At 43.4% G+C, this 22,153-nt stretch overlaps 1 protein-coding gene across 1 annotated transcript in view; it reads right to left on the bottom strand.

Moving 5' to 3' along the window:
* Nucleotides 1-22,153, bottom strand: part of REEP1 (receptor accessory protein 1) — a 79,144-nt gene that overhangs the window by 42,953 nt on the left and 14,038 nt on the right. The window contains exons 4-5 of the mRNA XM_040496890.1: nt 15,404-15,476; nt 1,415-1,491 (exon numbers count right to left, since the gene is read on the bottom strand). Coding sequence (XP_040352824.1) covers nt 1,415-1,491; nt 15,404-15,476 — 150 coding nt within the window. The remainder of the gene's footprint in view (nt 1-1,414; nt 1,492-15,403; nt 15,477-22,153) is intronic.

Genomic DNA, 22,153 nt, shown 5'->3' with positions numbered 1-22,153 from the left:
TGGTTCTCAGGTTTGAGCCCTGCATCAGGCTCTGTGCTGTGTGAATTCTCTCTCTCTCTCTCTCTCTCTCTCTCTCTCTCTCTCTCTCTCTCTGCCCTTCTCCAGCTTGTGCTGGAGAATAAATAAATAAACTTAAAAAAACAAAACCAAATAGGATTCACAGAAACAGTGTTCAGGTCTGGCCCTTGGCCTGTGACAACCTGGAGAATAAATTCATACTGCTCCTTTTTGGGTATGGACTTTCTCCAAAATGGAAATATTTTTACTATCTTCTCCGACGATAACTGATCATGGTATAACATTCATGCAAAACAGCTAATACAAAACCAACCCCATGATTCCAAGTTGCAAAACTACCTCTGGTTAACTGATGGGTATTCCCAAACTACTTTTAGTATATATTCACATATGTACAGAGAAACCCAGGCCCTTTCAATGTAAATAAGATACTATATATTATTCATAGTCTCTCTCACCTAAGAAGATGCAATATATCAATACATAGACCTAGCTTACAATTTTTACTTGCTCCATTGCTGTAATAGCTGCATTGTTTATAAAGGGAAAATTTTTTTCATCCAAAGGGGATTGATTAAATAAATTATGGTCCGTCTATACCATGAAATTCCATGTGGCCAGTGAAAAAATATGTAGATCTATTTATGCTTATATGAAAGTGTTTAAAAAATAAATTTAATAAGCAAAGTGAGAACCGTTACATATACTATAGTATCATTGTTTAAAAAAGAAAGAAATATTTAAATAAATATTTAAAAAGTATATACAGCTGTAAATAGTTATGGTGAGAGTGAATGGTGTTTGAGAGAAACCCAGTTTTATTAGTTAAGGAGAAACTTTTGTATACTGCTTTTTTTGCCTTTTTTTGACATCTGAATGCTTCTTTACTAACTCCATTAACTGAGGAACTCCTTATTCTGTCCATCATTATACCATTGTATTTTAAGAAAAATACCTGCTCTTATAAAGTCACTGAATAAATATTTACTTGAAGACTTTATAGACTGATTTATTAAAAATATCTCAGTTGGGGCGCCTGGGTGGCGCAGTCGGTTAAGCGTCCGACTTCAGCCAGGTCATGATCTCGCGGTCTGTGAGTTCGAGCCCCGCGTCAGGCTCCGGGCTGATGGCTCGGAGCCTGGAGCCTGTTTCCGATTCTGTGTCTCCCTCTCTCTCTGGCCCTCCCCCGTTCATGCTCTGTCTCTCTCTGTCCCAAAAATAAATAAACGTTGAAAAAAAAAAATTAAAAAAAAAAAATATCTCAGTTAACATCCTGCACTTGCTTTTCTGTTCTGAAGTAAGTAAGGTTTGAGACTGCTTTCAGACCTCTCCCATCTCTCCACTGACACAAGGCAACATCTTCCCTTGAAAAGTCCCAGTTCCTGGAGTAACTTACCAACAGAGGAAGATGTCGGTAAATGTCTCTGCTGTGGTGAAAAGTGCAAATATAATCCAGTACATCATCCATTTGACCTGTTGAAAGAGAAAGCAACAAAGCTAGTAGAAAATGTCAGGGCTAAATGGCCAGCTGCCCAACATCAAGAAGAAGAAGAAAAAGTGGACAATGAGGTATGTTCCGGTAGTGTATCCAGCATTTGTAACCCCTTCTCCCTATTCTTCCATAGCCTGTGTCCAGTTCCACTCCAGGCCTTGGGTCTGGAGGCAAACACACTTTTTCCACAAGTGATCCGGGCTCCAGGTCCAAGTAGTCTCTGGGTGACCTTCAGTAGCTCTCAGGTAAGCTAGGGGGACCTGCAGACCAGGAGTGACTCAGGATTCAGTTAGGCCATTTTTTCCAAGACTAACACCAGGTTAGTAAACTCTCCAGAGTTTACACTGGAGAGACACACTTTGGAAAGAACTTTAACCAGATGAGACTTTCTGGAATGTAATGGTGGTCACTTAAGAAAGCTTTCCTGTGGAAAAGTCTCACAACTCCTCACAGAAACTGGATCTTTTTAAAAAAGTCTCTCCCACATGAACATCTCTATCCATTTCAACTGCCTCTCTTCCCCAGTAGAGTCTTTGTCACCTATCTCCTGAACTACTGCAAGAGTCTTCTAACTGCTTCCTTTGTCTTAGGGCTTCCCCCCGCTCCCACCAACCCATCCTATAAACAACCTCTATACTAATCTCCCAAAACCAAAAACTTATCAGACTACTCCCTAACTTAAAATCTTCCAGACTGAAGAATAAAGTCCAAATTCCTTAGTCTTCTCCTTCTAGTTTCTGGTCATGGTGGAGTGAGGTATTTGACTAGCCTTCCTGCCAACAATGATAACAAACTCTAAACAAAATATTTAATTTTTTTAATGTTTGCTTATTTTTGAAAGAGAGAGAGAGAGAGAGCACAAGTGTAGGAGGGGCAGAGAATGAAGGGAACAGAGGACCTGAAGCAGTCTCTGCGCTGATACCAGTGAGCCCGATGTGGGGCTCAAACTCACGAACTGTGAGATCATGACCTGAACCAAAGTCAGGTATTTAACTGAATGAGTCACCCAGGCACCCCTAAACAAAACATTTAAAAACAACTGTTTGAAGGTACTAGAAAACTATCAAAAGCTGGCAGAAACTGGAAGGGATTCAACTCTTAAAATAAGGAAACCACACCAGGATAGATCCATGTTAATGTGGCTGGGAACAATCCCCAGCTGGCAAATCATGGGGCAGATAGAACTCAAGAAGAAACCCATAGTCCTTTTTCTTTTTCTTTTCTTTCCTTTTTTTTTTTTTTTTTAAAGAGAGTGACATGCACATGTGCATGAACAGGGGAGGGGCAAAAGGAGAGGAAGAGAGAGAATCTTAAGCAGGCTCCATACCCAGTGCAGAGCTGAACACAGGGCTAGTTCCCATGACCATGAAATCATCAGCTGAGCCAAGATCAAGAGGTGGATGCTTAACTGACTGAGTCATCCAGGTGCCCCAGGAAGAAACTCATTATCTTTTTGCCTGAGGAGCTGCAGAATGAAATTTGAGACCCTAGAAATGTTGGAAACTAAGAGGGAAAAAATCACAGACAGGGATGCTATAAGGGGGCAGGACACAAAATCCACATATAAATTCCCTTTAAATATTTGCCTGGCCCATGAATTGCACAGAATCAGGTAATACTCCAAGGTTTCTGAGAAAAAACAAAGATGGAAAGCTGAAAAAGTTGAGCAGAAATTTAATTTCACCCCACTGTAGTAGAAACAGAGTTTGGAGTTCAAGTCCTGCCAAGTTAGAGGAACTTGGTAAACATTTGAGAATTTCCACTGAAACATCTAAAAGGCCATACCTTAGGAAGAAACATTACATCCCAGGACTAAGAGATCAGCTCTAAGACTATGGACAAAACTGAAATACCCTTGCCCCAATAAAATGTAAAATTTAGCTGCCATAAGATCAAGATGAGTTTAACTACATACTAGAACAAAACTCAACATTCTTTACAAGAATGTAACATAACCTTATAGCAAGATTACAGGATATAAGGTTAATATATAAAAGTTAATTGCATTTCTAAACATCTGGACAAATGGAACTTGAAAGTTAAAAAAACAGTATCATTTACATTAGCAGCAAAAAAAATGAATTTCTCAGGAATATAACTAACAAAATATATAAAAGATCTATATGAAGAAAACTACAAACTCTGAAGAAAGAAATCAAAGAAGAGCTAAATAAATGGAGACATATTCTATGTTCAGGGACAGGAAGACTCAATATTGTCAAAATGTCAGTTCCTCCCCAATTAATCTATAGATTCAATGAATCTAAATCAAAATGCCAGCAAATCCTTTTGTGGATGTGAACAAACTGATTCTAAAGTTTATCTGGAAAGGTGAAAGACCAAGAATAGCCAACATAATACTGAAGAAAAACAAAGTTGTAGGCCTGACACTATCTGACGTCAAGACTTACTATAAAGCTACAATGATCAAGACAGTGTTATTGCTAAAGGAATAGATAAATAGATCTATTTTTAGAATAGAGAAATATAATAGAGAGCCCAGAAATAGACCCTATAAGTATAGTTAATCGATCTTTGACATAGCAGCACAGGCAATTCAATGGAGAAAGAATAGAGGTTTTTTTCCCCCCAAATGGTGCTAGAACAACTGGACATCACATGAAATACAAAGATAAGTAAATTAGTAAGTGAATAAGAAAATGAGTAAATAAATAAATTAATGAATCTAGGCACTGGTCTTACAACTTTCACAAAAATTAACTCCAAATGTATCATAGGCCTAAAGGAAGATGCAAAACTATAAAACTTCTAGAAGATAACACAGAAGAAAACCTAGGTGACCTTGGGCTTGGCAATGAGGTTTCAAATACAACAGCAATAGCATGAACCATGGAAGAAAAAAGTTCATAATTTGGACTTCATTAAAATTAAAAACTTCTGCTCTGCAAGACACTGTTAAGATAATTAAAAGATAAGCCACAAAATGGGAGAAAATATTTTCAATACATATATCTGATAAAGAACCCATATCCAAAAATACAAAGAACTCTTAAACTCATAAAAATCTCATAAAAAATAAACAACCCAATTAAAAACTGGGCAAAACATCTGAACACATCACCAAAAAAGATATACAAATACATAACAACTCATTCACAAATCTTTTTTTATGAAACCTAAATTTTTCTTCTGTCACCACTTAACAAGACACTTATCCTAGGAGGACAAGGTAGGATTCAATATTATTTTTCTTGAAAAATATAAATATGTTAAAGAATCTATAGGAAAAAGTAGATATAATGAGTGAAGAGATGAGGAATTTCAAGAGAAAGAAGGAAACTCTTTAAATTTTTTTTTTCAACGTTTATTTATTTTTTGGGACAGAGAGAGACAGAGCACGAACAGGGGAGGGGCAGAGAGAGAGGAAGACACAGAATCGGAAACAGGCTCCAGGCTCTGAGCCATCAGCCCAGAGCCTGACGCGGGGCTCGAACTCACGGACCGCGAGATCGTGACCTGGCTGAAGTCAGACGCTTAACTGACTGCACCACCCAGGTGCCCCAAAGGAAACTCTTTAAAAAGAACCAAATGATACCCTAAAACTGAAAAACAGAATATTTGAAATTTTTTAAATTACTGAACAGAATCAAGAGCAGACTGGATGCAACAAAAGAAAGGATCTGTGAACTTGAGGACAAGATAATAAGTCAGTAAGACAAAAATATAGATTGGAAAAAACAGAGAGGCTCAATACCTATGGAACAGCATCTAGAACTAACATATATGAAATAGGAATTTTCAGAGGAAAAAGAGAATGGGACATAAAAATTATTTTAAGAAATAATGACTGAATTATCCAGAATCAGTCAAAAATAGCAAATCCAAAGAACCAGGGAGCTCAGAAAACCTCAAACAAGATAAATACAAAGAAAACCACAACCAGGAACATCACAGTAAAATTGCTGAAAAAGAAAGAAAATCTTAAGAGGTGGGGGGAAAGACATACTACCTACAGGGGAACAACAATAGATGACTTTTCATAGGAAATGATGAATACCAGAAGAAATAAAATAACATATTTAAAGTGCTGAAAGAAAATAAATCAACCTAGAATTCTATACCCAGCAAAAATATCTTTCAAAAATAAAGGCAGTTCTGGTGAATGCACACTGTCGTTGTGATTCTGAAACATGTGGCTCAAGAGATTATTTAGAGGTCTTCTTTATTCAGAAATATGACTGTCCCCTGGTAACCACCCTGGTTTAATCCATCAAAAGTAACTACTGTCTCAGAGACTATATGTTATCAAGAGTACCTGCAGCAGAACAGGACTGTCAGTAGGGGGCAAAGAAGGTCTTTCCAACTGTACATTTCAAGGCATGCTAGGGCCCAGGATCCAGGAATTCCCAACAATGGTATCCAGATACACAACCAGGAGTCTGATTTCCCCCTCTATTGTCTTTTTCTTCTTAGCACTCAAACCATGCTTTAATATCTTCAATTAAAAACAAAGGTCAATGAGGGGCACCTGGGTGGCTCAGTTGATTAAGCATCCAACTCTTTATTTCAGCCCAAGTCATGATCTCACCCCTTGTGAGTTCAAGCCCTGGATCAGGCTCTGCCCTGGCAGCACAGAGCCTGCTTGGGATTGTCTCTCCCCATCTCTCTCTGCCCAGCCCCCACTTTCTCTTTTTCTCTCAAAATAAATAAACTTTTAAAAAAAGGACAATGATAACAACAATAAAAAATCCCTTTCCTTGAAACAACCCTTAGCTATAAACTTCTCTAGTGAGTCATCTATACTTGCAGTGTCTACTTCCTCATCCTCCACTTACTTAGTGCACTACATTCATTAAATTAATACTGCTCTCACTGGGGTTCCCACTTTGTAACATACTTCAAGGGAGTATAGCTGACCCTTTTTCAGTGTGTTTACTAAATTTGTTTGACTTTCAGATGCATACAAAGCTATCATTTCCTGAAAAGCTCCCCCAACACAACTGTCCTGGTTTCCCTCTTGACTTTCTGGCTACTTCTCAGGTTCACCAGTTCATCCACAAGGCTTTGTCCTAAACATTCTCTTCTAACTCTAGATAAGACAATCTCCCTGGGAAAACTCTGCATTCCTCACCTAATACAGCCAATCAATCATCAAGTTCTGTCACTTCCTGTCTCTTATTTCTGTTGAATCTATCTTCTCTCCATCCCCTTTGCCGTTTGCTTATTTCAGACGACCAATATCTCCTATCTAGAATAGAACTACAGCCTTTTTCTTGGTCTCTAAACCCCTGACCTCATCTGACCTTTAATCAAATCTACTAATCTATCCTCCATATTCCAGTGAGAATGATCTTCTTAAATCCAAATTTGAGATTCTCCTTCCTACTTTAAAGTCTTCAACAGTGCCATACTGTTGTTAAGATAAAGCCCAAATTCCTTAAATTGGTTTACAAGTCCTTGCATAAATGAAACCCTCATTATTTCCATAAAAAGCTCCCTTCCACCCCAATACTTTCTTGAAATTTTCACTCCAATTATAATGAACCTCTTTCAGTTCTCTGAACAGTGCACCTTCTTTTGCCTACAGATTTCAGCCCTCAGATCTCAGCCTAAATATCATTTTCTCAAGGAAGCGTCCAAAGTTTGGGTAAGTACCCCCTCCTTTCTTCCTCCCACGCTGTCATACATGCTCCCTGTCATACACTTACCAGTCTGCTTTGAAAGTACCTATTTATTTCTATGATTTTATTACTAGATTGTAAGCTCCCTAAGAGTGGAGACAAGTTATTCTTGTACATCAGTATATCTCTAGTACTTAAAACCATTATTGGCACATAGTAGATACTACAGGGATATGTTTTGAATGACTTGATTAGAATGTTGGCTTTGTGAATGGGAAAGAAATGATGGGTTTTGTTGGTTTGTTTGTTTCAAGAGAGAGAGAGAGGGTACAAGTGATTGAGGGGCAGAGGGAGAGGGAGAGAGAGAATCCCATTAGGGGCAGAGAGAGAGGAGGGATACAGAGAGAAGTGGGGCTCACCTGAAGCAGGGCTTGTGCTCACTGGAAGCAGGACTCAAGCTCACCCAATGTGGGGCTCGAACTCAAGAACTGTGAGATCATGACCTGAGCCAAAGTCAGATGCTTAACTGACTAAGCCACCCAGATGCCCCAAGAAAGGATGGTTTTTATATGTTGAGAAAGAATATACTTTGGTAAATACTGGTTTAGGTGGCTTTTTGAGGAGAAGAGACAAAATTAGACAGCTTGCAAGGCAATAGATGTTCCCCATGAGTGCCTGTTGAATGGATGGCTGGGTATACATAGGGGGAAAGGGGCTTACTGAAGCTAAGGCATAGTGTGATATGGAGCCACTCACACCAGCAAGAAAGTAAAGAAAAAGGCAATTTAGGGAGGAAGTTGAGCCGCATAATGTTGAGGAGAGTCTGAGAGGACATTCAAGAAGAATGCCTAACAGGCTCCTGATAAAAGGATAAGACCAAATCTCAGAAGGAAGGTTGAAACTATGGACAAAGACGAGGGAGCCATGGCAAAGAGGAGGCCTGAAGTGTTAACCTAAAGAAGTTTCCATCATGCACTCCTTCACTTTAAATATTGTCATGGGGGCGCCTGGGTGGCGCAGTCGGTTAAGCGTCCGACTTCAGCCAGGTCACGATCTCGCGGTCCGGGAGTTCGAGCCCCGTGTCAGGCTCTGGGCTGATGGCTCGGAGCCTAGAGCCTGTTGCCGATTCTGTGTCTCCCTCTCTCTCTGCCCCTCCTGCATTCATGCTCTGTCTCTCTCTGTCCCAAAAATAAATAAACATTGAAAAAAAAAATTAAAAATATTAAAAAAATAAATAAATAAAATAAATAAATAAATAAATATTGTCATGCAGAAAGAAGGGTCTGAGAATGATTTGCTGAGTGAGACTAACAGGGTAAATGGAATATGTGACTCAGAGATGGAAACCATAAATAAATTACCAGGAAATGGTTTTCCCCATCATGCCACGGAGAAACCAAGTAATGGCTGTTTTTCCCCAAGGTTTGAAATAGAACTTGCCAAGTTTGAGGGATTCTATGTAATACTTACTATAAGATGAGGGGAAGCCTGAGTGGGCCAGCATCCAGAATAGAGAGCACCAGAATAGAGAGAGGAAGCTAGGCTGATTTGAGAAGGAATGTCCAGGAGCAACTCAGGAATAGATCGTTGACAGCATGACTGGGAAGTCCCTCTCAACTGGTCAGGGGCAGGATTCAGGAGTGAGGAGATAGGTGTGGAGCTGAGACTCTAGACCATAGCAAGAGGGTAGGAAGCAGAGCCTAGACACTTTTCATGAACCACAAAGGCAGGCTGAGATCGCACAGCTCATCGGACCCTACCTCCCGGGACTCCTGGCAGCCTTCAAAAGGCCTCCCCCATGGGCTGGGGAGGTAGTAGGCTTAGTCACCACTTTTGCCTCACCTCATCTTTGGACCTTCCCCTACACCAGCCACACTAATATTTCTTGAGCCTTTCACACGCTCTTTCATATCCGAGCCTTGCTTCAGCCCCACAGAGAATTACCTATGCCTGTGACTGAGAAAGAAAAAATATGAGCCTGGTTTACAGATCACTCTGCACCATCTGTTAGCATGAGCTCACAGCAGACAGCTGTACAGTCAGGGGTGACCTGGAGAGAGTAGCAAAAGTGACAGTCCCCTGCAGGCAGAACTTTGAACAGTGCACTTAGCCTGGAAGGAGAAATGTCCTGAGGTGATGCCTTTACACTGCCACCAGGTATATTAACTGTATTTTCTTATTTTCTGTATTTCTGATCCTCTGGCATCTGAAGTTTGACTGGCTGGGGAAAGACCGCCCCTCCCAGGACTAGCCAAGACTTAGAGATAGCAAAGGACTTGCCCTGGAGCACATCTTTCATATGCAAACTGACCAGTCCAGACCCCATACTCCAAACTCCCTCTTTCACAGAGCTCTCACAGATTGAGCCAATATTCCCCAGCCCTAATCACTCCAGAACCCACTGAAATTACTCAAACTAGCCAATCCTAAACCTGCTTACACTGTTTAGCCTTGGCTTTCCCAAAGACACCACAATAAAGAGTGTGGCTCCCTCTGACTCCTGACAGACCCTGGTGTTCCCCCATGTGGCCCTCCATGGCACGCTGGGCCTCCTATATCTGGGAAATGGTAAGAACTTCTTCCTTCATGACAGTCATTTCTGTGTCTGCATGCCTCACCTAACTCGATGAAAACAAATTTTTTTTTACGTTTTATTTTTTTATTATTTTTTTAATTTTTTAAAAAAATCTTTATTTATTTTTGAGACAGAGAGAGACAGAGCATGAGCAGGGGAGGGGCAGAGAGAGAAGGAGTCACAGAATTCGCTGTTAGCTGTTAGCAGGCTGTTAGCAGAGCCTGACATGGGGCTCGAACTCACAGACCTCAAGATCATGACCTGAGCCGAAGTCGGACGCTTATCCGACTGAGCCATCCAGGTGCCCCAACAAATCCCAGGTGCATTTTAAAACACCAGATAAGGATCAACTAAATAGTAAGGTACCTGGAAGGAACAAGACTGAGCGACTGGTGTCGAAGTGGTTTAGGAATGATGTGAATCGGCCCACGGAATTTAGATATTTGTGGTTCTTGCTCATGCTCACCAAAAGGTCCCCATGGCAGAGGATGCTTTTGGTAATCAAGAGGATAGATGACAAGCCCTGTGGATGTCAGCAAGACACTTTCCTCAGGGTGATAGGGCATGTTCAATGTGCTCATAAACCAGTGGCCATGGGGAAGTGACAGAGGTAGCAGATGGGCTTAGCGATGTGGAATCCCTCTCACCGAGGCCGACCTGACCACAACCACTGCTCAGCTGCCAGCAGCAGCAAAAACCTCTATGATGGTACCCTATCTCATGGCCTCAGCCAGACTCCTGGGAGCAGGCTCATCGTACCAGACATCTTCCCTCACTGAAAAAGTAGGAGAGTCTTTTCTGGAACATTCATTTATTCTGCATGTGGACTTGCTTTCCCCCCCATGTTTCTGGCAGCCACAGAGTAAGCTGTGGACTCAGTGTCCTTTTCATTTTGATGCGTGCCACCCCACACTCTTTCTAACCAAGAGCCTTCTTTTATAGCAAAAGAAATCCAAGACTGTTAATAGGGTGATGCTTTTTGAAGTCTCTGATCTTACCATGCCCCCCCTCCCCCCACCCCTCTGCCTCCATTGCCCTGAGGCAGCTGGCCTTAAATTGTGTTGCAAAAGCTTTGGGAGAGTTCAGAAAGAGAACTAGGTGGGAACAGTGAGCATTCTGTGTGGTTGATGCACTGCCCAGGAAGATGTAGTTTCTTCCATGAACCGGTAACCAACACAGGCTTCCCCAGCTGAGCCAGAATCTAAAGGTTCAGGGACCAAGGAAATGAGAGTGGTGTTTCTTATGATTGGGCCTTTTGCCAGCTCCTTGCAACTCAATTTGTGGCTCATGGACCAGGACCACTGGAATCACCTAGGAACTTATTAGAGATGCAGAATCTCAGGACACACCCCAGACCTAATGGATCAGCGTCTGCATTTTAGTAAAACCCTCTGTTTGTTCCATATGCACACTGAAGTTTGAGAATCACTGGTCTAATGGATTCACAACATTTTTCTCTTTGCCCTCAAACCTCTGAGTTCTGCTTTTTTTTTTTTTTAATTTTTTTTAATGTTTATTTATTTTTGAGACAGAGAGAGACAGAGCATGAACAGGGGAGGGTCAGAGAGAGAGGGAGACACAGAATCTGAAACAGGATCCAGGCTCTGAGCACAGGCTCTGAGCCTCAGCACAGAGCCCGATGCAGGGCTCGAACTCACAGACTGCGAGATCATGACCTGAGCTGAAGTCGGATGCTCAACCGACTGAGCCACCCAGGCGCCCCTGAGTTCTATTTTTTAATACTTAACGGTACCTGAGGGATGAATGCTTTCATTGGGGATACCAAATGCTTCCAATAAAGTGAAAGCAGAAACTATACTGTTACCTGGCCATTTCAGGACCGCGATGGCCCTAGGAAATAGACAGTAAAGCGACTCATGGGCTTTCATGGGTGACTGATCCTGATCATCAAGGGGAACCAGAGTTGCCGCTAAACAACATGGCAGGAAGGAGGGTGTGTGGAAGTTAAGGAACCTTGGGGGGAAATCTGAGTGTGATCATTCATATAAGCGAGTACAGCCTTGTTCAGAGGTAAAAGTCAGTGGATCATTACCACGGCCTTACAGAGGCAAGATTACTAAGGCCTCAGATTCCCTAAGAATGAAAATTTAGGCCACACCCTGGATAAGGAACCCCACTCACTAATGCTCTAACTGAAGACAAAGGGAACATGGATTAAATGGTAGAAAAAGGAAGTAATAGGAAAAATGGTGAAAGATTTTGGAATGGGTACCCTGTAGAATGCTAGATGCTGTCCAGAGCCCCCTTCTGAATTATGTTGATTCTACATGTCTTGTTTTTCAGTATCTTTGAGCTATTTTAAAATGTTGTAGGGGCGCCTGGGTGCCTCAGTCGGTTAAGTGTCTGACTTCGGCTCAGGTCATGATCTCACAGTTTGTGGGTTTGAGCCCTGTGTCGGGCTTTGTGCTGACACCTCAGAGCCTGGAGCCTGCTTCAGATTCTGTGTCTCCCTCTCTCTGCCCCTTCCCCACTCATGCCCTGTCTCTCTCTCAAAAATAAATAAACATAAAAATTGTTTTTTAATTTAAAATATTGTAAGTTATAGAAAACTGACTACAATGCAAATGATTTTGTCCATAGAGGTACAACTGATCTCCCCACACTCCCCCAAAGTCAGCTGAATATCTATTAACAAATTCATTTAATCATTCCTGCCTGCTTATATAACGTCTGTTCTTTGGCATCTCCTTTGAATTGTTTTTATTTTTTTAACACCTTACTGGTTTCCTTATTAATTAATAAGTTAAGTAAAACTTTCAACGTGTGTCAACTTTATTTTTGTACAAGAGTCATGAGTTTGCCTTTAAAAAATTATCTTTTAGCAGAATACATAATATCACCTATGAACTCATGACTACTTGCATGACTAAGGACGATAGCTTCTATCCATATTTTCTTCCTTTCTGTGTTATGTATAGACTTAAATATTTTAACTAGTTTTATTCTTATGCATTCTCTTTCTCTCCCTCATATAGTATATGGGGTATGTCAATGATGGTTCACTTGCTAATTTAATTTTTAGAGTTCGGCACATTAAGGTCAGAGTCTGAGGAGAAGGCTTTGCCAGAAATACTGGATCTGGTGCTGGACTCAGGTAAAAAAAAAAAAAAAAAAAAAAAAAATTCTGGATTTGCCAAGGACATAAATTATATAGCATTCTTGTTGGAAAGTTTTTTTTAAAGCCAAAATATGGGCAAAGGAGTGAATGTGGGTGTTGATCAGCCAAAGAGGTAACTGACATGGAGATGTATATTTGTTTTTTTCTACCAACATCCAAAGCCTTCTAATTTGGGGAAAGTCTCCCAGTACGAGGATGTTTGTGGGAGGCAAGGCCTGTTATATAGGCTTAGGAAAAAAAAATTCCAAACACTTGCATTTAGGATTTTTGAATCTTCAGGGAATGTTCCCAAGGCACAGATAGCTGGCAGCCAGTGTCCCTGGTGGTGACATTGGCAGCAGATTCCTCACCAGAGCCTTCCTGTGACATAAGCTTGGCTGTCATCTCAGTGAGATGTGACTATGGAAGAATGGTCAGAGATGCTACTCGTTGGCTCTGAAGATGGAGGAAGGGGCACGAGCCAAGGGACACGGCTGGCCTCTAGGAACTGGGACAGACGAGGAAATGGACTCTCCCCTAAAGTCTCCTGCAGCGCCTGGGTGGCTCAGTCGGTTAAGCGGCCAACTTTGGCTCAGGTCACGATCTTGCGGTCCGTGAGTTCGAGCCCCACATCGGGCTCTGTGCTGACAGCTCAGAGCCCGAAGCCTGTTTCGGATTCTGTGTGTCCCTCTCTCTGACCCTCCCCTGTTCATGCTCTGTCTCTCCCTGTCTCAAAAATAAAAATAAAAATGTTAAAAAAAAAAAAGTCTCCAGAAGGAAGGTAGCCCTGCTTGATTTGAACACAGTGAGACCCATGACACTTCTGACTTCTAGCAGTGGGAGACAATACCTTTGTGTTGTTCTAGGGCCCTGCATTCCGGTAATTTGTTACAGTGGCAATAAAAAACTAATACAGTGGGCTACTGTAACATGCCAGGGAAAACACGAAGAGAAGTGCATTTAAGAGAGTGGCAGCACAGGAGGAGAGGCCTGGTTGAAGGATCATCAGGGGGGCAGGGACGAGGCATGCCGTCTCGAACCAGGTGTGTGTACAGGGCTGGGTGGTGAGGGGGAGGCGGAAGTTGGAAGCAATTCCAGGTTTCTTTCTTGGATAAATGGGCTTAGTGGTCAAAAGGAGGAAAAGAGGTGAGTGTAATGGTGAGTGTGAATGTGTGTGAGAGTGCATGTGAGAGTGTGGGGTATGAGGGGTGTGTGTGGGTGTCTGAGAGTGAGAGAACATGTGCGAGAGCACATGAGCGTATGTGAGAGCACATGAGAACGCGAGAACATGTTGGGGAGCATGTAAGTGTGTGTGAGTGTGAGAGTGAGAGCACATGTGAGAGCAAGTGAGAGGGAGTGAGAGTGTGAGTGCGTGTGAACGAGTGCAGGGAAAGCAGACGGGTCTCTCCTAATACCACGCGGCTCCTCTGTCTCGATGCCATTTTTACCAAGAAACTTTCTAATCTTAACTCTCAGGTTTTCCCTCCTGGGAAAAGCTCGTGCTCGCCAGCCAACGCAAACAGCTGCTCAGCTCGTCAGTGATATTTTTCACTCCAAATTAATGAATTGCCATTTTAGTCATAAACCAGGCTCCTGTGAGTTTGGTCAGAGCAAAACAATTTACCGGCGTCTGAGCTTCCCCCAGATGAGTTGACAGAATTGAGTTTCTGCCCCTGCAAAGTAGAGGATCAGACCCCGCACCACGGTGGCCCTGATTACGCCTCCTTACCGGGCTCAGCTTTCCCGTACCCCAGGCTGAAAGGAAGAGACACCTTGGAAAGGCTGCCTTGTGTTTTACCCCTGTGCCAAGCCAATCTCGAATCATGAGGTTCTGTGCTTGCAACCTGACACCTATTTATAGTTCACACTCCGAGATTCCCTCGAATATACCAGGGACCCAGTCTCCAGAGAACACACCCCTATCTAGACCCCCTGCTTCATAGCAGATGCAAGCCCAAGCCAGCAGTTCTGGGAAACTGAGGGAACAGGGCGGGGGTGGGGGGGAAGTTCTGGTAGCAGTTGATCTGGAGGTGGCTGATTTCATCATAAAGGCACCCTGGAAAATCTGAGAAAGAAAGTGACTTTCAAATATGCTTTATTTCTTTACCTGTGCCAAACTTCCAAAATGACAGCTGAGTAAAAGAGGGAGAACAAAGACCCTTTGTCCCTCGCAACGCTAGGGGCCGGGATTGTTGATATCCACCCCTCAGATTAGGATCCAACGCTCTTGGAAGTTAGGTTTCCTGTCCAGCATTGCATCAATCAAATGACAGAGCCAGAACTTGACTTCAGACTCCTGATGCCCAAATCCACATGCTTTGTACTTTGACCTGGGTTTCTGTGGTACCATGGGATGGGGTACCCTTTCCTCATCACCCACCCCATGTAGGTCTTTGTCGAGCAGGGGCAGTCTGATGATTCCCCTGCCTAGAGGTACCCTGCACATCTAGAGCTGTGATGGTGTCACCCAGCAATAATATAGTCCTCCAACCTCTAAGTATTCTGGATTCCCTTCTCAGCGCCTGCACCAAGGAGGGCATAGGGCATCCTGCTTCTCTCAACACTTCACATCCAGCTTCCCCGCAACCATCAGGCCCCCACCAATAAGAGCTACTTACATATTCTTTAATGTCCTTTGATTTCACAGCCTTGTAGGAATAATACGCAGGGTAAAGGGTGCCAAATATAAGCCTGGAGGGAAGACAGAGAGAGAGAGAGAGAGAGAGAGAAAAGAGAAATGTCATTTTCATTCATCCTATTTGATGGAAAAGGTCTGTCTACAATGCCAAAAACACTTCTCCATGCTCCAGAAAATGCTGCTGAGAGGCTTGATCTAGTTTTATGAATGCCCTAAAGGTTTCCTCCCCTAGCTGGGATGTGCTTGGAACCTCTGTCTTCTATTTCAGTGGCACATCCACCTTCCTTCAGTCTGTGATTTGGCAACATGAAAGAGTGATCCAGGGTCATGGAAGCCAAAACCGGGGGTGAGAGTGGGTGTGGGAAGCCAAGTTGAGCAGCCATGACCCCTGAAATTAAAGGTCAAACTCTCCTCTCCTGCTAATCCCCACTGCTGCTCTATAAAGCCCACCCATACCTTGGGCTTCCTCCTCTAAACTAAACTTTTCACTTAAAGTTCCTTCAAATTTCACTCCCCTCACGCTTGATTCCCACATCCTGCAGCCAGAATCAGCTTTTAATCGTAAATCCAGTCAGGCCAACCCCTCTTTCCCAATACACACATCCCCACCCTGCATTAACCTGCTTCTCACTGCTCTTAATAAGAGGAAGGAAAAGTGAGACCAGCACAACCGCTTGGGTATCAGCTCCCACTGATCCCTGCCCAGGGCTGCAGGGGGTCATTGGATAATTTGACTCTCACCCTCCCACCCCTGCCCCTAAGGACCTGCATGGCATAGCTCCACCACCTTGCAGCATCCCCTCTCAAAGCCTCTGCCTGTGCTGTTCTCGCTTTCTGGAATCTTCCCTTTCCCTTCTTTGCTTGTTAATGCCTGTTCATCTATCAGATCCTGGCTCTATCATGACTTCCTCATGGAAGATATCCCCAACTTTACCGACTAGGTCAAATCTCCTACTACATGAGGTACACAACATCAAAATGCTCACTTTGATGGACAACATCTCCCGAACTCTAAGTGCCTGCAGACCACAGAATGAATCTGTTTTATTCCACAATGTGTTCTCAGCACCTCAATGGCTCTCAATGGATATTGAGACACCTCCAAGTGTCAATTCAGGTGTAAGCTGATTGGGAACAGAGGCACTCTGGTGGTCCCAGACCCCACATGAGCCAACATCTCCTCTAACAACCCCACAGATAGAGAGCCTCTAGGGTCCCTGCAAGGAGACACCACACTCAGGAAGCCCAAAGCCATGGCTTCCTCATCAGGTATTTAGAGGCCATACAGAGAAATTCCAGTCCAGATTCAATGTACCAAGCAGGGGTCAGTTTTACTAAAAGCTCTGTGGCCAGGTAACACCTTCACATTTCACATTCATCAGGTTTCTGGGGAAAAACGGAAAGTGAGTGGAACTGAGTCCATTTCTGATGCTGAAAGAGAAAGGGCTTTGTAACCTTGACTCATACAGGCCTTGCACTAAGTGCTTTATACGCATTACCTCAGGCCTCAGACTTGCCTTGATTAGAAAACAAAAAACAAAAAACAAAAAACAAAAAAAAAACGTCTTTTACAGACAGGATACCAACACATGGAGTAGGCAGTCACTTGCTTCTCTAAGGTTGTGGGACCATAAGAAGTAAATCAGGGGCTAGAACCCAGCCAGGTTGGCCTCCTCCAAGCCTGGCTTCTGACCACCACTGCCTACTGCTTTGGAGAGCCAGGCCATCCTTTGGTAAGGCCAGAATTATGTGTGGGGAGCAAGAGAAGCCAGCAAAGGGGACAACAGAGTAGTCTGAAAGGAAGGGGAGAATGAAGGACTGGGGGAGGCAGGAAAGGAATTTTAAGAAAGAGAAAGAAGGCAACAGTTTCAAAGGCACTGGGCAGGCCAAGGGGGATATCTCTTGTGGGAGTCCCCTGGGCTGAATAATGAGCCAGCTTGGTGAGGGAGGTCTCCCCAACCACTCCTCCCAAGCATCCTCAGATGTCAGGGAGTCTCAGTTTCTTGTGAGGCCTTTCCCCTTATCCAAACCACCCGTAATGGTTTCTTCGATGTCTGTCTCTCCTAAAAGACTATACGTTTTCCAAAGCCCAGGATGGTATCTGTCTCATTCATAATGCACCCCCCGCCCACCCGGGGCCTGGCAGGTGCTCAATAAGTACCCATTCACTGTGTGAAGTTTCAAGAGTGGGGAAGTGAAAGCCAGAGCCATCCAGGGAACAATTGTGACCTTGGGACTGAGGTCTCAGCATCCAGCGGGGAAGCCAGACGGCACCAGGCTGATTCAGCAAAGCCTCAGGCACAGTGCCACAGGTTCCGGAGAAATAAACACACCGCTCCTTTGGCACAGATGCCCTGGTTATTAGCCACGTCTGCCAGGATGGCTTCCAGCCCCTTCCTTGAGGCAGCATGTGAGCTTCAGAAATGAGAGAGGTGGAAAACACATCATGACCCAGGGCCAGCTTATTGATTTGTTCCTCTGTGAACCCCAGCAAGTAGAGTGGAGACACTGACACCATCTGAGTGGTCACAAAACCGGAAAGCCTCAAGGACACCCAGACAAGAGAGGCTGTGCTCCGTCTGCTGGACCCCTGCTGTGACATGGTGGCCAGTGTTCCCCTGCGTGCCACCCCACCCCATGTTTGACTGCACAGGGACCACAAGACAAATTTGTTTTCCAGCCTCTAAAGCTTCAATTAGGCCAGCAGGTAGTGGGAAACACCTAGCTCTTCACTGCTGAGGACAGAAGAATGAGATTAAAACGGCAAGTTCTGGGGTGCCTGGGTGGCTCAGTCAGTTAAGCATCCAACTCTGAATTGTAGCTGAGGTCATGATCTCACGGTTCGTGAGTTCGAGCCCTGCGTTGGGCTCTGTGCTGACAGTGCTTGGGATTCTCTCTCCCTCTCTCTCTGCCTGTCCCCCCACTTGTCCCCCACCCCAAAATAAATAAATTTAAAAAAATTATTTAAAAAATGGCAACTTCTACCAAATCTGTTCTGGAGAAAAGAAATAAGCAAATGAAGCAGATCCAAGCCAAAGGGTTTTGGCACTTAATGTCCATTCAGATCAAGTCCCTTCTCCAGTGCAACACTCCCCCCGCCCCCCACCTTCCTTCCCAGCCTCAGCCTCCGGATGTCACAGCCAGCAGCTCTACCCTATAAGCCATGCTCATTTGCTCCCAATCTGTGACTTCCTGCCCGCATCTCAGTGCGTGACCTTTCCACAACTCCCCAACTTCTTTTTTCCTGATAAAGTCCGACTAATCCTTTAAGACCCATCTCAAAAAAGCCACTTCTGTGTACCTTTGGTCACTTGCCTCTCAGAACGTTCTTGGCACTCTATTACAGCCTTTTATGCTGTAGTATAATAATAACAATAACAAATCAATATAATAAATAATAATAAATATAGTAAATCAATGTTAATAATGATATTAATATTGCTGAGTGCTTACTAATGCCAGGCACTGCTCTACAGGCTGTACACATTCTCTCACTTCATCCTCTCAACACCCATTTGGGTCAAGAATTCTCCATTTTACAGACAAGGACACTGAGACCTAAGGAGACAGAACAGCCAGGAGCAGAGGTGGGATGTGGACCTGGGAAGCCTGACTATGGGGCCCGCCTTATTTCTTCTCCCCGGGTTGCCTGTCCTGGCTGAGTTGTCTCCCCAACCAGAATATGCAGGTCTGGTCTGATTAGTGGGGTTCCTATTGCCTGGCGCAGCCCCTGCCCAAGTGGGCGCTTGATAAATGTCTGTTGAGTGAATAAAGATAAAAGAATTGTGATCTTGCTCCAAGGAGCTTAACCCACTTGATAGATTCATGTTACTCTCCCCACAAGGTCAGGAGGAAAGCAGTAAAATACTTAGGAGGATTTAAAGTGCTCCAGGTATTCAAGGCTGGCCCCAGCAGAGGGAAGGTGGGGGGCTTCAGCGCCTCGCTCTGGAGAGGAGACCAGGTTCTGGCTAACACCTTCCTTCCTGTTGTTACTGAACAGAACCTCACGCCACACCCCACAGCCTCAAAAAGCCCTGCACCTACCCTCGCTTCTCGCTGCTGTCATTTACTGCTACCCTGAAGCCCCTACCCCTAACTTAATGGCTCTATTTATTTATCTGCTTGACTCATTTCTCCTATCTTGGCCTTGCATTCTTTCTCTTGCTCCAAGTTAAGGGCCTTCATCCAAGGGCTGCCTCTCCCACCACTTCCACAGCTGTAGTATCTAGAAGGGACCATGAGTCTCATCTTCCAAGGCAGCGGTTCCCCACCAGAGGTGATTTAGTTTCCTCAGACATCTGGACAATGTCTGGAAATCCTCTGGTTGTCACACTGAGAGAGTGCTACTGGTATCTAGCAGGTGGAGGCCAGGGATGCTGCGAAATATCTTCCAATGCAAAGGACACCCCTCCCCCCAACAAATAATGATCCAGCTCAAAAAGCCCAAAGTGCCAAAGTGGAGAAACCCTGGTCTAGTGTGCTGTTTCCCAGTCCTTGGCCATGGATTCTTCACTCAGTCATCAAGGACAATCTGCCCGAGTTTGATTTTTGTTTTGTCGTTTGTTTTTTTGTGTGTGTGTGCCAAGATTGGGGGGCAAGGGGGGAAGCCCAGCATCCCAGGCAAGACAGCAGATGCTCAGATAGGAAGGGGCTACCCCAAATGGCAAAGACCACATACCTATCCCATCGGTCAGTGTCAGGGAAAACACAACTCTGAAGCTACTTATCAACTTCCTGGAGCTCTGGCCAGGAGAACAGAGGTATTGCTCACATGCATAAACCGTAACTATGATGCCGGTTACAGTTACCAAGGAGGAGTGCTTACCACTCCGGGAGCCTGCAGGGGAGCAATTGCTGGCCTGGAGCTCAAGTACAAGCTGTGGGACAGGCGGTTTGGCCAAGACTTCTGCAAACCACGAAACAGTATTTTCTACAGTCTTCTCAGACATCCTAGTGTTGGACTGACATTTCCCAATCCCAAATTATGTTGAAAATTTAAAAATCAATGTTAAGGACATTTTCTTCTAAAATTAATTTCTCAATATAAGAAACATAACAGGCCTAGTGTATGGTTGTTCATATTATGATAAAACAAATTGAATTTAAGGAATAGTATACCACACACAGGCTTCTGGAATGCTGAATTTCTAGACCTGCACAGTAGTTATGCAGAGTTCTGCTTTGTAATTACAAATGTATATGAAAATGTACACATATATTCTATGCACTTTTTATATGTGGATATTTTATAATTTTTAAAAGCAGTGTCCCATATCCAAAAAAATGAATTTGCACAAAAGGTCTTCCAAATCATGAAGGTACACTGTTTCTTTTGGACATCAAAAGGCTATTAAATTTTTTTTTAAATCTTTTTAATGTTTATTCAGCTTTTGAGAGAGAGAGACACACACAGAATCCGAAGCAGGTTCCAGGCTCTGAGCTGTCAGCAGAGAGCCCAATGCGGGGCTTAAACTCACTGACTGTGTGATCATGACCTGAGCCAAAGTCCACAGCTTAATCGACTGAGCCACCCAGGCACCCTGCTATTAAATTTTACATTGATTACATTTTGTGCTTTCTGTTCTTAATAAAATAAAAAATAAATAATTTCTAATAGTTTTACTCAGAAGGTTTTTTCCTAAAAGCTTATGAATCAATTTTTATTACTCTCTATGAGAATTAATCCCCAAGACCACTTTGCTGTCTATGCTAATAGAAGGATGCTCCTTGGTTTTTGAGTTCCTATTGGCATTTGAGTAAGTATACCATAATTCTTAATACGAAAAAACTTTAAGACATGGCATATATTTGAAGTTTCCTATATATTCTTTCCTGATGCATTCCATTCCCTCCCTCCCCAAAATAACCACTATCCTGAATTTGGTCTCACTATGTTTTTATTAACTACATAAGGCATGCAAAAAAAAAATTATAACTGCTTAAACATTATATATATGGAATTACACCCCAAGTATCCCACTGAAATACGTTATTTATTTATTTTTGAGAGAGAGAGAAAGACAGCACAAGCAGGGGACAGGGACAGAAGGAGAGAGAGAGAATCTCAAGCGTGGTCCATGCTCAGCAAGGGGCTCAATCCCACAACTCTGGGATCATGACCTGAGCAGAAATCAAGAGTCAGACGCTCAACTTACTGAGCCACCCAGGTGCCCGTGAAATAAGTTTTTAAATTCAACTTTGTGCTTTTGAAATTTGATCTATGTTGATACATGTCTTTCTAGACCATTTGAAACCACCAAATGAATAGTATTTCACCATGTGAATATATCACAATTTGTTTATCTATATATAAATATGCATTTATTTATGCATATTTAGGTTCTTTCCAATTTTTTACTATTTCAAACAGGGCTGTAATGACCATTCTAATACACGTCTCCTGTGCAGTGTGAGTCATGGGGTACAGCACCTTCTACCATACAATGCAAATCCACTCACCAGAGAGGTTCTGCCAGTTTCAACTCCTCCCTGCAGTGGAGAAGACTTCCCATGCTAGCCATTCTTGCCAAACTGATATAGATTTAAAACTTTTTGCCAGTCTGGGGGTGCCTGGGTGGCTCAGTCGATTAAGTGTCTGACTCTTGGTTTCAGCTCAGGTCATGATCTCGCAGTTTGTGGGTTTGAGCCCCATGTTGGTCTCTGCACTGACAGTGTGGAGCCTGCTTGAGATTCCCTCTCTCTCCCTCTCTCTTGGCCCCTTCCCTGCACC

Source organism: Herpailurus yagouaroundi, unplaced genomic scaffold (genome assembly GCF_014898765.1).
Source record: "Herpailurus yagouaroundi ecotype Mexico unplaced genomic scaffold, PumYag 188, whole genome shotgun sequence".
Lineage (NCBI taxonomy): Eukaryota > Metazoa > Chordata > Mammalia > Carnivora > Felidae > Herpailurus > Herpailurus yagouaroundi.
Note: the sequence above shows the minus strand (reverse complement) of the source record. Positions and strands in the feature narration are given on the sequence as shown.